This window comes from Phycodurus eques, chromosome 3 (genome assembly GCF_024500275.1).
Source record: "Phycodurus eques isolate BA_2022a chromosome 3, UOR_Pequ_1.1, whole genome shotgun sequence".
Lineage (NCBI taxonomy): Eukaryota > Metazoa > Chordata > Actinopteri > Syngnathiformes > Syngnathidae > Phycodurus > Phycodurus eques.
The window spans coordinates 22,574,063-22,590,626 of record NC_084527.1 but is presented as its reverse complement, the minus strand read 5'-3'; the positions used below and the strand labels follow the sequence as shown (position 1 = coordinate 22,590,626).

Here is a 16,564-nt window from a genome sequence, read left to right as displayed (position 1 = left end):
TGTAGACCAATCGCAACAAAAAACGAGCTCTGTAGTTTCAGGAGGAGACTTTTCCAAGTCAACTGATGGTGATCTGAAAAAATCTCATTCACTTCCGGCCTCAACAACTGCGTCACCTCGGAAACTGTCCTCGGATGTTTCCAGGAACCTTCCCCAAACCCCATCAGCATCAAAGATACCTGAACTCATGCAAAGGAAATTTCCACCTTCAACAAACGTTACTCCAATCCCTTCAGCTCCTTCATCACCAACAGCTTCAGTTGCTTCGACCACCATGCCTTCCTCTCTGAGACCTCGACTACCAAGGCAACAATCTCAGGCAGACAAGCCCAGAGAATCACCGCAAACTACCAAGACTGCAGTCTCTGAGATTTGCAATGCAGGCAAAATACCCTTTGCAGATCCACCATCTCCCATGCCAAAAGATTTCCACAAAGAACCGCCACAGTTACACATCCTGAATCCCTGCGCACATGATGACGCCAAACTTTACAAAAGAAACCCTTACATTGGCTTGTCGACTGGCCCTGAGTCAGGTCACAAAGTATTGGATTTTTCCGCTTCAAGTGATAAGAACAAGCCTTCAACTGAGAAGGATCTCCAAACAGAAGCTGTGAAACAAAACTCGGAGGTTGTTGACTTTTCCAAACCCAAGTTTAAAAGATTTAAGGAATCTGAAGAAAATGTGGTCTTCACGAACAAGGTGGCTGTCGATCTTACCAAACAGACGCAGGAGGAGAAAGAGGTGGAGTGGCATGTTTCAGATACTGCGACTATTTTGAGAGCCTTGGAGACCACCTACGCAACAGTTGATCAACGTTCCACACGTGAAGGACGATCATCCAGTCCTCAGACGAACGTCCGAAGACCGTCTGCATCCAAAAGTCCTACAGTACCACCGGGTGCACATAATAACAAAACATCTTCTGCCAGGAAAGAGACAAATCAAGTGGATTGTTTCACCCGGGCACCAAAATCTGGATCAGTGCAAACCATACCGTCTTCTCCTCAAATGGACCCAGTTCAAAATCAAGTCTGCATTAAAGAACAGCAACCAAATTACGCTGTAAACGTTCAATTGCAACAGCAGGTATGCTTAGTTGCTGACTGGTCGTCACAGCAGACTCGTGTCGACAGCAGAAGAGAAACCTTTACGTCCACTTCCGGTCAATATAATGAAAACCATGAGATCACCGCACCAGCAAACTTGTTCAAAGTCGTACTAGATATGTCTGTGAAGACAACAACCCAGCCAAAATTGCAAAGTAAAGAGAGAAATCAAGTGGGATGTTTCGCCGCAGCTGGATCAATATCATTAGCATCCCCTCCTCAAATGAGCCCTGTTCCAAAGCAAGTCCACATTGAAAAACGGCAACTGAATTATGCTAACGTTCAGAGGCAACTACATGGACCCTTAGATTCAGACTGTTTGGCACACCAGACTCGTGTCAACAACAGAAGAGCCTCGTTTACAACCACTTCATATCAGTCTCTTAAAAACCAGGAGAAGAAAAAAACAGTCAGTCCCGAGAGAAAACACACAAGTCCAACTCATCAGGAGTCTCTTGACTTGTCATATAGAGAAGTAACAAATGTCTTGGGACATTCTCTCCCTGTTGATTCTCATGAAAATAATGAAAAAGAGTTAGTTAGGAGAGAGGATATTCAAAGAGAACACGACAGGGTCCTGTCACATCCATGGTGTTCTTTTGACCAAACCCCAGAGCAAGCTTCAGCACCAGCCAATTCCGTCAAGGCTGCGCTTGATATGTCTTCGAAACCAACCGACTTAAAAACAGTCGTACCCGATACAAGAACGGACGACACTCTGACCAAAGGAATTCCCTTAACCAGAGGAAAACAGACCGCCCGCCAGCTGGCACGAAATCGTTCCATTGGCATTGCACTTGTCAAAGACCTTCCCTCTCAAGAATCCCACGAGTGGATTCAGTATCAAGAACAGTCTCAACAAAGTACAGCTTTCATCCCACCCCAGTTCAGTTATTCAGACTCCATATCACCAGCCATGGCTCTAGCATCCACTTTAGTAAATCCCACCATGGGAGCTCCACTGGATATGTCACCCAAACCACCCCAGAACACACCGATAAAAGACCCAGCATCTCCTGCTCTTCTTGAAGCAGTTTCACTCATTAATAAGCCAAGTGCAAGAATGATGGCAAGGAAAGACTCTGTCGGCCTTCCACTCATAGTCCAGCTAGAATCTCCATGCCATAAAATACCTCCTGCTGCACCTAAGCAAGGAATGAGCCCCCTCACTGGACTCAACAGAGCAGAGACCCTGCACAGGCAGATATCCAACTGCCATACTAATGAATTTCTGTCCTCCACATACAAGCAAGTCCAGCAAGCAAACAAACCAGTGGACTTCTCTGCAAAAGAAAGCGTAAACAAAACAAACATTTCCAGTATTTACACCGAACCAGAAGCTGGACTCCCCTTAAATTTCACTAATCTCAATGAAAGGAAAGAATCTTTTCAAACAGAGCAATCTGGGAGGCAAAGCAAAAAGATGATCCAAGGTTTAGTGGACCTGACCGTGGATCCTCAAAGTATTACCACAAATAGTCCAAGTCAGAGTGTGAACGATCTTACCTTGCCTGCTTTGTATCAAAGCTGCCTTTACCAGCAACAGGAGTACAGAACAGCCAACACCGCTCAAGAAATCTTTAAATACTCACACCATGATCACACTACCACTCTGACTGACCTTTCAGGAACACAACTTCAATTTGTATCAAAGTCTGGCATTCAAGCTACGCAAGACGGCTCATCTTCAAACAGCACATATCAGCAGGCCCGTACAGGAGGTTTTGAATCCCAGAAAGGTAATCAAATGCTTCCAAATGGAACACAAATCAGTCTTGAAGGCTACAGGACACCTATAAATTCAATAGATTCCCTACCTATGGTGAGAATGTTGCACACACAAGATCAAAGTGTTCCTGCAAAATCCAAAACTCTAATGAAGCAGCCCACTGTGGGAAGCTTGGAAGAAAGACCCATGCAAAGTGTAACAGGAAGTCCTCAAAAGCAACCCCTTACCCATCAACAATATATTCCAGAAACTATCAAGATCTCTCAGCCTTTGAATAGTCAACTGTCCCCTTTATCAGTTGTTATTCAAGGATCTGAAAAACAAAGACTCGATAATTCCATCAACTCTGTGAATACTCAATCTTTGGGGACAATTACACCCCCTCAACTATCAACACAGCCTGATTCGGGACGATGCTCCTTCACTGCACACCAAAGTAATGTACCAAATGTACTTTCAATTTCTACCAGTTCTACTCATTTTGCACCAGGATTTACAGCATTTGTCTCACAACCAACGGCTGCAAAACACGAGCCTTTAAAGCAAACAAAGGAACATGGTTTTAGACCTGATCTTAAAACAGGTGAAGAGGGTATCAGACCAGAACTACAAAGACAGGAAGGGACACCTTCACCCCAATCGGGATCCTCTTCTGTCAAGGGGTTGGTTTCATTGTTTAGTGGCCTCGGTTCCCAGCCTCATGTCAGTGGAAAACCAGCAAAAGGAACACCAGGTCCCACTATAAACAGGTCTACACTCGTGGTTGTAAAATCTCAGGGCACACCCATGGAGATTCTTAATGCTGGCCATGTTGCACATTCTCCTGATGTGAGAGTGTCATCGGTAGTTAGTACCTTACCATCTCAACCTGTAACCCCACAGACTGACTTGCCTCCTCTATCATCACTCATTTCTGAATCACACCACAATGTCGACATTTTAGCATCCAGTGGCTCAAGCTATCAAGGATCCATGACATCATCATCCAATGTCATGGTTCAGCTAGCCCAGAAAAAACAACAATCAAGCCTACCAAGTTCAGAATCTTTACTGTACAAACTAGGCAATAACATGCCTTCCGAAGTTCCTCTCAATGAAGGCACTTTAGTGGAACCCTCATGTAAATCTTCTGAAGACTCATCTGAAGCTCTACCAGAGGAACCCACCAAAGAATCTTTCAATCTAATTACTGGAAGTGACCAATCGCAGGACAAAATGAGCCTACCCAGGTCTATCTACATTGGCATTAATGCTACGGACATGTCACCTGTTGATAAACTGATGGATCCAAGTGAGCCAAGACCATATGTCAGACTACCCCATATATTTATCTCGGCCGCTAGTTCACCAGAAGACGAGTTGACTGAAGAATCCAAAGAAGCCAGCACTGATGAAGTTGCCACTGCAACTGCTGTAACCCCCACAGTGTGTCGGAAGTATTTTGAACCTACTGATGAAAATATATCTTTGGATGATGGAGCTACAGATGTCATTAGCACAGAGACCACACCCTACTTATCTGAGAGGTTACCACAAACTACAATAAACGATTTTACTGCAGATGACCAGAGCCAAGGAAAGGAACATTCCCTCACAGTAGCCTCTGTCTCAGAAGCTGATCTCAAGGCAGAGAGCCTTGCTGTTTGTGAACCACTTGCTGAGAAACCTGTTACACATTTGGAAGAAGATAGATCACCTAGTGAATTGACAGCAGCATCCCAAGAACCAGAAAAAGGTACACAACCTCCAAGTGAGGGCAAAAGAATAACTTCAGAAGTTGAATCTGATGAGTCTCTCAATAAATTGACAGAACCACCGTCGGATATAAAACCTTCTGAAGAAGTCTCAGAACTTGATGACATAAGGAGAAAGGATGTTCCTTTTCCTGCTTCTCAAGTAAATGTTGTCAAAGAAACTTCCAACGAAGATAGTCCAGCTGCCAAGCTTGATCAACCGCCCAATGAAGAACAAGGAACGAGTTTGTATTCCATGTTTGGCAGCTCTACTGCAAGCCAAGAGCAGACCGCTTCCCAGTCTGGGCAGTCCACACTTGGAAGTACTCTTCCCACTTCAACTTCCAAAGATCAAGCTGGTACTGGATTACTCTCAATGTTTGGTGGGTCAAGTTCCCCAGTGTCCCCTGAAACCAAAGGACCGTTGCCTCAGTCAATCCAACAAGAGCCACAAGGAAAAGGTCTACTCTCAATGTTTGGTGGGTCAAATGTTCCTTCTCCTGAAACCAAAGGATCAACGACTTCTTCAGCCTTACAAGAACCACAAGGGAAAAGGGTTACTCTCAATGTTTAGTGGGTCAAATGCCTCAGTGTCCCCTGAAACCAAAGGACCATTACCTCAGTCAACCCCACAAGAGCCACAAGGAAAAGGTCTACGCTCAATGTTTGGTGGGTCAAACATCCCAGCATCCCCTAGAACCAAAGGACTGACACCCGCTTCAACCCCACAAGAACCACAAGGAAAAGGTTTACTGTCAATGTTTGGGGGGTCAAATGTTCCAGTCTCCATTGGAACCAAAGAACCATCTCCTTCTTCAACCCCACAAGAATCACAAGGAAAAGGTTTATTCTCATTGTTTGGTGGCTCCAGTACTAATTCACCAGCTGGAACAAGAAGCCCAACTGCAGGAAGTGTCCCACCAAAGGGTCCTCCACCTAAAGAACCTCAAGGAAAAACCTTGTTTTCTATGTTTGGCGGACCTGCACCCCAGCAGGGGCCAAGTCCAAGAGGTCCTCCTCCAGCTAGGGCTGGATCTGCTATATTCGGCAGCATCCTCCAAGGTACTTCTTCCAGTAAAGAAAGCCCAGGTACAGGTCTGTTCTCCAAGCTTGGAGGTACCAGTGCCCCAGGTCAAAGTGGACCAAGAATACCTGTAGCAGGACAAACAGCACCAGCAGGACTCAGAGCTTCAGAGCCCTCTGGAAAAGGACTGTTCTCAATGTTTGGTGGGCAAATCCAGCAAACTCAGACACCTGAATCTGAGAGCGTTTTTAAAGTTTCTTCTGTGTTCTCGCTCGGTGGGAGCTCTGACGGAAACAAAACCAAAACTGGGTTTGGGATGTTTGGAATGTCTTTCACAGAGGAGTCCAAAAAGGAGCCACAATCAGTTGTTCTTGGGAAGGAAGCTAGCAGCACAAGTGCAGATGTAAAACCCCCAGAAACTAAAGAGGCTCACCTGACGGAGCCTAGCCCAAGTGAAGACGAAAACCCCCCAGAAATGAAAGAGGCTGTTGAGACAGAGCCTAGCCCAAGTGAAGATGTAAAACTCCCAGAAACTAAAGAGGCTCACCTGACGGAGCCTAGCCCAAGTGAAGACGAAAACCCCCCAGAAACGAAAGAGGCTCACCAGACGGAGCCGAGCCCAAGTGAAGACGAAAACCCCCCAGAAACGAAAGAGGCTGTCGAGACAGAGCCTAGCCCAAGTGAAGATGTAAAAACCCCTGAGACCACAGATAAGTCAGACCTTAAGCCTTCCCTTTCACATCCAGATGACATTGCAGCTGAAAAAGAATGTGAAGAAACCCAAGACTGCACCAAACAAACATTTGACAGTACTGTTCAGTTAAGAGGAGAGGACACAACTGATAAAATTTCACCGTGTGCTGAAAATGACTCTGGTGTAGGGTCAGATACACAAAAGATGATCAGTTTACCAGAAAGTGACACTGTACACGATAAAGTCATGACTGCGTACAATCAATCGGACAACCAATTGACTGGAGAAGGTGACAAAGATGTTGGTGAATCAGACATGAAAGACGGTATACAAAAATCTGAAACGGTTATGGATCCCCGTCATGATGATGCCAAACCCGACATAATTGTGGTGGAGCATTTACTACCCAGTATTGAAGACATACCAATTTCTGAGCAAGAGAAAAAACTGGACCCTGAAGGAGCCCCAGAGATTCTCGGTGAAGATGAAGAACCCCACATAGAGCAATCAAATTTGAATGCAAAAATTATTGGCGTGGAAAAAACAACAAGTAAATCATCTGAAGTTACTGGTGATAATGGTGTTACAGAGCTTGAGGAAGCAACTGTAGCCAAAGCAGAGGAACCCACTACAGAACCAATTACTCCACTCCCACCCTTAGAAAAATCAGAACCTGCACAGGAATCAATTAAGGAAGAACCTTTAGTAGAACCACCACTGGGACTAGGGCAACTCTCTAATACTTTTGTTCCTGTGGTCTCGACAAAAGATGAGGCCCGAGGTCATGGAACCAACCCACCAAAAATCATGTCTGCAGATATGGTACACATTGAGGCTCCACCATTGGGTCCTGATTTACCTCCACCACAGCCCACACCCAGGCCTCTTTCAGATAGAACACCCGCCCCACCAAGACAAAGAATGGGAGCACCAAGAATGGGAGGTCCACTACAGATTGGGGGACCGAGAATGCCCGGGCCCAGACCACCGGGACCTCATAAGCCCTCTGAGTCCACTCCGTTTTCGGGCTTCATGTCAATGTTCTCTAACTCGCCCAGCACGCCTAGTAAACCGGCAACTGTTGGAGGATTCTTCTCGACCTCACCAGGTTCCCTCTTTGGCTCTTCTGCTCCTCGTCAATCTCAAAAACCCCAACAAGCACAAAAAAGCTCATTTTTTGGGCTCCCGAGTAGCATTGCTCCAGAATCACTTACAGGAGACATTCTCGGTATATTGAAGGGTCCCGAAGCAGTGAAAACTGAGGAACCTCAACTTTCATCTGAGAAGACTGAAGAACGGGTGAAGACCAGAAAGGACTCCATCCCTGAGAAGATTTTAGTGGAGGAAGCAGAACTGGCAGAAAAGAAAGATGGCAAGGAAAGTCTAACCCCTGAACAAGAAGTGGAAGTGAAACTTGTAGAACATGAAGAACACTCTGAGGTGTCTGAAAAAGCAGCGTCACTTCCTCCTCCTGAAGCCCAGGACCCTGCACCTGAGACCAAAACCACCTTTGAAATACCAAACCTATCTGCACCTAAATTTGGCTTTTTATCCATCGCTGCTGAAGGAACATCATCAATCGGATCCTTCTTCTCGTCCTCTGCATCTTCAACCATGGACGCAAAACAATCTCAGCCCCTACAGACAGAGGGGGGTCTCCTCTCTGGGTTTAAATGTTTCTCGGCAGGCATTTTCCAGGATGAGAAGCAGCCAGGAAAGGAAGAACCATCATCGGTTTTTGACATGAAACTTGGTTCGATGTTCAGAACCTTTGATCCTCCCAAGTCTGCTGTTGAGGTCACTGTCCAACCGCAGCCCCAAAGTCCGAAATCCGCCAGTGAAGTAGACAAACTCTCCCAAGGTTCAAGAGACACAGAGAGTGACACAGAGAGTGACACAGAGAGTGACACAGAAGGACCGAGCGGGACTTTCAAAACCGGAGGTTCCGACAGCCTAGCCGAGTCACCGCAGACGGAACTTGCTTCCGATTCTGTGTCCCTGGCAGAACATTCGGATGAACCTCAGGTACGAGTCATCCCGTGTGAGGAAGAGGGCAGTGTGGCTACACCGCTGAACAGCGAACCTCTGAAGAACTTCCTGACGCAAGAAGCTACTCCAAGGCTAGTAGTGATCATCATAATGCTAATGCTAGCTTTCCCCCTTCTTTTTGTTTCATTTCCTACGCTTCTTGACTTACTCCATGTTTGAATGTCCATGTGTTTAAACATTCACCTCACAACCATGAACGAACGAGCATGCCACTTGGTAGAGACCAGACCACCACCAAGGCCAGAAATTCAACATAGCAAGTTTTCATAAACATCATGGACTAGTTAGCCTTCAAATAAGCAAATCAACAATTTTTAGGCTTCAACCAAACAAATGTACTATACTAACGTACGTATTTAGAGAATCAAAGACAATTTACAGTCATCAGTGACTCTAATGTGCATTTCTTTGGAAACACTGAAGACAATTTACAGCCTACAACAAACCGAACATACAATTGAAGACAATTAAAAGGCTTCACCGAACCTAACATGTTTTGTAAACCTGGTTATAGTCTTCAACTTACCTAACACCACAGTGGACTCTATTTTGCTGGGCATACCTTTCAGACCTGATAAGTAGGTGAAAATCTGCCATATAATGAAACCATATAAAAAAAATTCTTACATAGTTTTACCCCTCCCACACGCTTTAAAGAGATTTAAACATTTTAAAACACAATTTTTAATGTATTCCTTAGCATCTCTTCTGACTCTCTCGCTAACACGAAATTGGAGTGTCATAAGGTCAACGAAGACTCTCTTACTCGAACAGTTCTCTAAATAAGAGCAAAGCATGTTTGCTTTAAGCTGTTTCTTTGTCACTCCCAGTTGAAGTTTACCGAAAAACTGACACATGTAGCAGAAGATTAAACATTGAATATTTAAACACCAAAATGTTCAACCAAACCATGTGATTTTGTCTACCGAAAGTCCACTATCTTAATACTGACATATAATGCGTAATTCCATAGACCATCTAACAGCAAGTAGCAATGATGTCACTGTATTCCTAACTCGTCAAACAGCTGCTACTTTAACATGCACAGAGCAGCAACACGTACAAACAGAACTTACAACAATGCTTACAGGCATCGGGCCTGCTGTAAAAACCCATAAGAAATAATCTCTTAAAAATCACTTCACTGTACTTGTGTTGTAAACATTAAACAACTTAGTCTTTCATGAACTAACAAACGTATGTATTTTTGTAAATACTGAAGACGATTTCGAGGCTAACATATACAGTATGAGCTTTAGTAAAGAGTTAGCTGGTCAAAGCCTTTGCAAATGAAGATTGCAAGTGAGAACCCCTGCCACGAAACCTCTCAGCATTCTGTGTTCAGCTACAACAGTTAACGCCTGCGTAACAGTGTTACAGCTTTCTTGACAGAGACGAAGAAGCAGAGGATCTTTTTATTTGTGAGGTGTGCATAATTCGCCCTATGTGCACCTCTCTGAATGATGCTCACAGTCACGGTCTATTTCTTATATAAATCTATGCAGGTAAGATAGATTCACAATAGCGTGGTGTTGCAGACGGGAATGAAAGGAGTTGCGGGAGAGGCTTTTTGGAGCACAGCCAAGATGGACTAAATCACCGCCACTTTCCTCGTTAGCCGTCAGCATCGCAGAGCCGCCTCGCAGACGTCTGCGGGGTTTCACCTCTAAAGCTTCACTTCCAACATTCAAATAGTCAGCAAGTATACAGTAGTCTACATTGAGACATTTTCAAAATTCAGTACCCAAAACCAGTTTCACTTAGCAATAATGGAATTTCGTAGGCATGTCTATCATGTGGAATCCCATGAAAAAGTCTCAAGAAGCCATGCCTGAAAAGAATCAGGAAGTCTCACATTTGTGGCCACATAGTAAAGTTGATTTCCAGGTAGACCTGTCACAATAATTACTGTATTGATTTATTGTTTGACAAATAAAAGGGACATGATAGTTTTTCTGGACTCGATAAGTTGTCATTGTTGTGGTGAGCCGGCGTGTGTATCACACAGTTAGCCGACTGAGTTGAACGGCTGTGTCATTAGTTGCTAGTGGGCTTATGGAACGCCGGCGGACCGGTACACTCGTCGGTGTTAGCTCCGTCCAAAAGTCAACAGCCTTGGTCCATGTGCAGCGCATAGATTCACACAACAGTGACACTTAAGGAAAACTTAACTGCTTGTTGTGTTCGCTAGCCTGCGATTTAACGAGCTAGCTCGTGAGCAAACAACCGAGCCTGCAAGCTAAGGAGCTAGCAAGTTAAGGAGCTAAACAGCTTTGCTCTGACTTGTTGTGTGTGTTAGTACCCAATAAAAAAACTCACGGGAAAGTTAACTGTTTATTATGTTGGCTAGCCTGCGAGCTAATGAGCTAAGGAGCTAAACAACTTGCCCCGCCGTGGTGAAGTCGTTTAAAATATCAGCGCCTCTCCGAGTTGTTGTGTATGTTAGTCCCCAATTAACACAAACATAGGAAACTCAGTCGCACACGGAGGCGTACGCAGTCTAACAACAATAATAAAACAATACTGATTTAAAATAAAAAAATTAAATAATAAAAAAATAGTAAGGGCGGGTCTTATTTTTCATGATTTCAGAGGCATTAAAAAACAACATTATTGTCATTATAGGGACAAAATCACTTTCCATTCCAACCTCCAATAGAAGCCCCTCACCCCCATCATACTTGCCTAGGTCCCTGTATTTGGTACCTATTTGAATAATACATGTTAATATACGGAATATGATTGAACATTTTACTAAACAACATGATCCCCGCTCTCCAACAGTCCGGCTCACAGCAGCCGCTTGGACTCTTCGGACAACCTTAGCCTGAGCAGCTCCCAGCTCGGCTCTGAACCCGAGTCGGGCTATCCTTCGAGGGGACACCTCCACGTCCCTCTCCGGAGCATCCAGCCGCCCACGTGGGACCAAGACAGGGCGGACACCACTGAGTTGAGGGACACCTCGGTCCAGGCATCCAAAACCGTCTGGGACAACGACGATAACAAGACCAGGACAGATATCAAGTATGTCAGCAGAACTAGTGGTGTGAAATGTTGCAATATTGTGTCAACAATAATACAACGAATATGTGATCCTGGAAGAAAATGAGCAAGGATATGTCACAATATCTTGGCGTGTATCAATAGATGATGTCCCTCTATCAATACTATCATGTAAAAGATAACACTCATAATTAAAAGATAAAAGACACTCATAATTAATGTATTAGAACAAAAACCGCTATGATACATCACAATCATATCTGTTTATCAATACTTGACATTGCTGTATTGACATTATACTGTGAGAGATATTTAAACGATATCATTTTGATATTTTGCCAACGATAATAACAATTGTGTGAAAATTGATATCTTGGAAGAAAGTCACCGAGGATACCACGCTCTATGAGTGAATCGGTATCTGATGTTGCCGTATCGATACTGTACTATGAAAACTAACGATACGATATCATTGCAATATTTTTCTAATGATAATACAACGATTATGAGTTTGGTAGAAGAAAATAAGATAAAATATGCCACGATATCTATTGTGTATTGACGCCGGATGTCGGATGAACATTGCCATATCGATATAATCCTGTAAGAGATAACGATAATATATCATCGCATTATTCGATGAACGATATTACAACACTCATAATAGAAGGATTAGGGGAAAAACACAGCGCAATATGTATGAGCATATCAGTACTTGATTTTGGCTTATCAATACTTTACCATGCGAAAGAATGATACAATATCAGACTTTGCCAATTATAATAACAACAATTACATACAACAACATAATCGTTGTATTGGGATATTATAGTTAGCAAATAATCAGATTATTATATTATATTGTTATCTCTCAAGGTACATTATCAATACGGCAACATCAGGTACCAATATACTCATAGATCATGATGTATCGTAACTGATATTCTTCCAAAATATAGATTATTGCCTTAATAATCACTATAAATCACTAAATGGTTTAGGTCCTGAATACATGAAAGAAATGCTAATGGAATGTAAACCCAGTAGGGCTATGAGATCTACAGACTCAGGTCAAATAGTGGAGCACAGAGTTCAAAGCAAACATGGTGAAGCTGCATTTAGCAATTATGCTGCACACAAATGGAATAAGTTGCCAAGAGAAGTGACGTCAGACCCAAGTGTGAATATTTTTAAGTCCAGGTTAAATACTCTTCTCTCGTTTTTTGAGCATTTCCACTTTGATATGATATTTCTTGCACTGCACAGTGTTTTAATTGTACTTTTTTCTCTTTGTTTTAAATGTTTATAAGCTGTTTTTTTTCTTTGTTTTTAGATGATTTTAATCATGTAAAGCACATTGAGTTACCTTGTGTATGAAATCCGCTAGATACATAAATTTGATTTGCTTTTTGCTAATGTTGGTAAAATATTGTTATGATATCATATCGTTACCTCTCGGTACAGTACGAATATGCCAACATCAGGTTTCAATATGCTCTTCGATAATGTGATGTGTGGTTGCTGATTTTCTTCTAATATATCGATTATAGCATTATATCGTGACATCGGCAAAATCACACCGTATCAGTCCGGCAAAGTGTTAAATAATGTTATTTTTTCCTCCTGGTCAGCGTGTTAGTGGACGATCCTCCTCTGTGTTCTCCCTCAAAGATCCGCTGGCTCAAAGCATACTACAAAGTCAGGTCCAAGCACTTCCAGGTAGGACGCCCTTACTCTGTCCTTTTTGTCCCCACTACCCGATCTCACTTTTATCCTATCTTCCCTACGGCTTGGTTGACTTTCTGCTCCTGATTCGCACACATTTAATCATTGTTGGTCTGCATGTGTGCGGGTAGTTTCTGGCTTTATTCCGGATTGTTGACCTGTAAGTGTATGGATAATTCCAGACTTTAATGCTGATTGTTGTGCTGCAAGTGTACGGATAGTTCTAGGTTCTAATACTAACGTTATGCTGTAACTGAGTGGATCGTTCCAATTTAATGGATTCTCCTGCAAGTGTGCTGATTGTTCGAGGCTTTAATGGTGATTGTTGTGCTCTAAGTGTATGGATAGTTCTAGGCATTAATGCTGATTGTTATGCTACAATGTGGATAGTTACAGGCTTTACTGCTGATTGTTGTTCTGAAAATTTGTGGATCATTCTAGGCTTTAATGCTGATCGCTGTGCTGCAAGTCTGTGGATAGTCCCAGGCCTTTATTCTGATTGTTGTGCTAAAAGTGTATGCATAGTTACGTACTTGAATGCTGATTGTTGTGCTGTAGCTGTGGATCGTTCCAGGCTTTAATGCTGTTCTTTAATGCTCTAATTGTTAGCTGCGAGTGTGGTGTAGTTCTGGCTTTAATGCGGGTTGTTATCCCGTAAATTTGCAGAAACTTGCAGGTTTTAATGCTGATTGTAATGCTGCAAGTGTGTGGATAGCTCTAGACTTTAATGCTGATAACTACAGTATGTCAAAAGTGTGGGTGTAGTTAAAACTCTAATGTTGATAGTTCCAGGCTTTAATGCTGATTGCAGCAAGTTTGTGCTCTTCGCTGTAATTTTCCTGTCATTTTTCACAAGTTTTTGTAATGCATTAAAATCATAATTAAGTGGCTTCCCCCCAGCAGGATCAGAAATAGTCTTTTTTTTCGGATTCCTTGGTCAGTATTGGCATGGCAACCGTGTGACATTTCTATGGCGACGCCACCGTCTATTTGTTTATGATGTGCACAGGCTCTCTTTATACTTTTATTCTCCTCACTATTATGTTCTTAGTTGCTGTCTATTGTACAGGAGGAGTGATCACATTGAATAATATGGCAAGTACTTGTGCCTGCATGTGACAGGTGTGCATTGGACCTTTTAGGGGGACTTTGTAGATAATTTCTAGTCATTCTTTTTATTTCTATTGTGCAATTTGGAGTTTAAACCATCATCATTCTCATGCATAACATCAACAACAACATCTCATGTTCTAGAACCATAGAACAGGAAATGCATGCAATGAAAGTTACTATAACAAATCTTGTTATTACCAATGCCAAAGTGTTTTCAGTTTTTTTGCGTGTGTATTGTCAGGAATGACACAATAATTCATTCATTCATTTTCCATACCACTTATCTGGTCGCGGATGTGCTGGACCCTATTCCAGCTGACTCTGGGCGAGAGGTGGGGTACACCCTGAACTGGTTCTCCAGTCAATCACAGGGTACATATAAACAAACAAGCACTCACATTCACAACTAAGGGCAATTTAAAGTCTTCAATTAACCTACCATGCATGTTTTTGGGATGTGTTAGGAAACCGGAGTACCTGGAGCAAACACACACAAAAATTACTTTACTAATTTCCGGAATAACTTTTAGGCAGGAGAAAAGTGGGGGTGTGGGGTGCGGTGGGAGGCTGGGGCTGGAGAGGTTCAAGGAAGAAGCCATTACATTTTGATGCGGAGCCAATCTTTTTTATTTCCACCTTTGTTCACTTTTTTTCCTCTTGGCAGACATCTGCAGTACATGGCTGAGTGCTCTCCTTTTAAATAAGTCATTTTACTGGATGGATGGATGGATGGATGGATGGATGGATGGATGGGCGGGTGGATGGATGGATGATGGATGGACAGAAGGATGGATGGATGGACAGATGGATGTATTCTTTCTTTTAGGGGGCAGTGGGAATCTTTGTAGCAGATGACTTAATTGTAGATAGGTGGATGGGTGGATGCAAGAATGGATGGATTGATGAACAGATGAATTTATTCTTTTGGGGGTAGTAGAGTCTTTGTAGCACACATCATTTTTAATGGATGATTGGAATGGATGGATGCACAGATGGATGCATAAAGGAAGGAAGGAAGGAAGGAAAGAAGGAAGGAAGGAAGGAAGGAAGGATGGGCAGATGGATTGAGGAGTAGAGGAGAGAATAGATAGATGCATTCCTCCTTTTATGAGGGTGGCATGGAGCCTTTGAAGCACATTTGATTTGATGAATGGATGGATGGATGGGTGACTGAAAGAATGGATGGACAGGGAAAGGAAAGAATGGATAGACTGATTAAGGAAAGATTGAATGGCTAGATGGAGGAAAGAATGGATGGATCAATGACAAAGAGGAATGGATGGATATATGTATTACTTTTGTATTACTGATGGGATGGAGCCTTGTAGATTTCATTTTAGATGGACAGAAGGTTGGATGGATGGATGGACGGACAGAGGGAAGTTTGGATGGTTTATTTCTAATTTGCACTTTGGTGGTTGTAATGAATAACTGCCAAGAGTACATCAAGTCATCATCACACACAGATGTGTGTGCCCAGGTGTGCTTTGGACATTTTTTTTACTTTGCATATTATTTCTATAGTCATTGTTTTTATTTCTATTGTGCAGTATGGTGGTTTTCATGAACAAACTTACAAGGAATGAGCACATTATTGTAAGTGTAGGACAAGTCTATAATGCTCATGCAGGCATCTCGTGGAGGTTTTTTGTGGATTATTTCAAGTCTTTTTTGGATAGTCTACGAAGACGTTTTGAGGAGGAGCAGAGCCGTGAAAAGCATATGTGAGGCCGGCAGGCAGGAGTGGGTAAGGAGGAAGAGGGAAGGCAAGAGTGAAAGGGGGCTGGAGGGGGAGGGGGAAATAGAGAGGGGAAAGGAGGGAATGAGAGAGCCTGGGTGAGCGAGAGAGAGTTATGAGACGAAAGAATGATGAGCGAGAGAGAGAGGGGGAAAGAGGGACACAGAGGGAGAGAGATGGATAAAGTACGTGAAATAGGAAGACAAAAAGGGAGAAAAGAAGGATAGAGAGGTGGGGAGAGAGGACAAGAGAGAGAGTGGGAAGTAGGATTATGAGAGAGACAAAGATGGAGAGTAACAGAGAAAGGGATAGGGAGAGAAAGAGAGAGAGATGGAAAGAGACAGTTGGAGATAATGGGAGAGAGAGAGAGAGAGAGTGCAAGAGAGAGAGAGCGTATTGGGCAACAAGCTGCGAGGAGGGAGAGAGGCGAGTGGTGCGAGTACTGAGCGGCTCTATCAGTGATGTGAAGGAAGAGGAGGAGGAAAGACCCTGATGAAGATGATGATGAGGATGATGACGATGCTGATGATAACGGCAATTGCTGTGATCTGATTGGACATACAAACACCTTCAAATGGATTTGACTGACAGCCCAGTGAAAACATGACAGAAAAATCTACTTTTTTTTTTTTAAGGATTTTTGCAG

The 16,564-nt window shown here is 43.1% G+C and overlaps 1 protein-coding gene across 2 annotated transcripts in view; it reads left to right on the top strand.

Moving 5' to 3' along the window:
• Positions 1-16,564, top strand: part of LOC133400257 (protein unc-13 homolog A-like) — a 76,383-nt gene continuing 59,819 nt past the window's right edge. For both annotated transcript variants that reach the window (XM_061672717.1, XM_061672716.1), the window contains exons 1-3: positions 1-8,410; positions 11,124-11,363; positions 12,974-13,061. In XM_061672717.1, the coding sequence (XP_061528701.1) occupies positions 4,740-8,410; positions 11,124-11,363; positions 12,974-13,061 (3,999 nt within the window). In that variant the 5' untranslated portion in view covers positions 1-4,739. The remainder of the gene's footprint in view (positions 8,411-11,123; positions 11,364-12,973; positions 13,062-16,564) is intronic.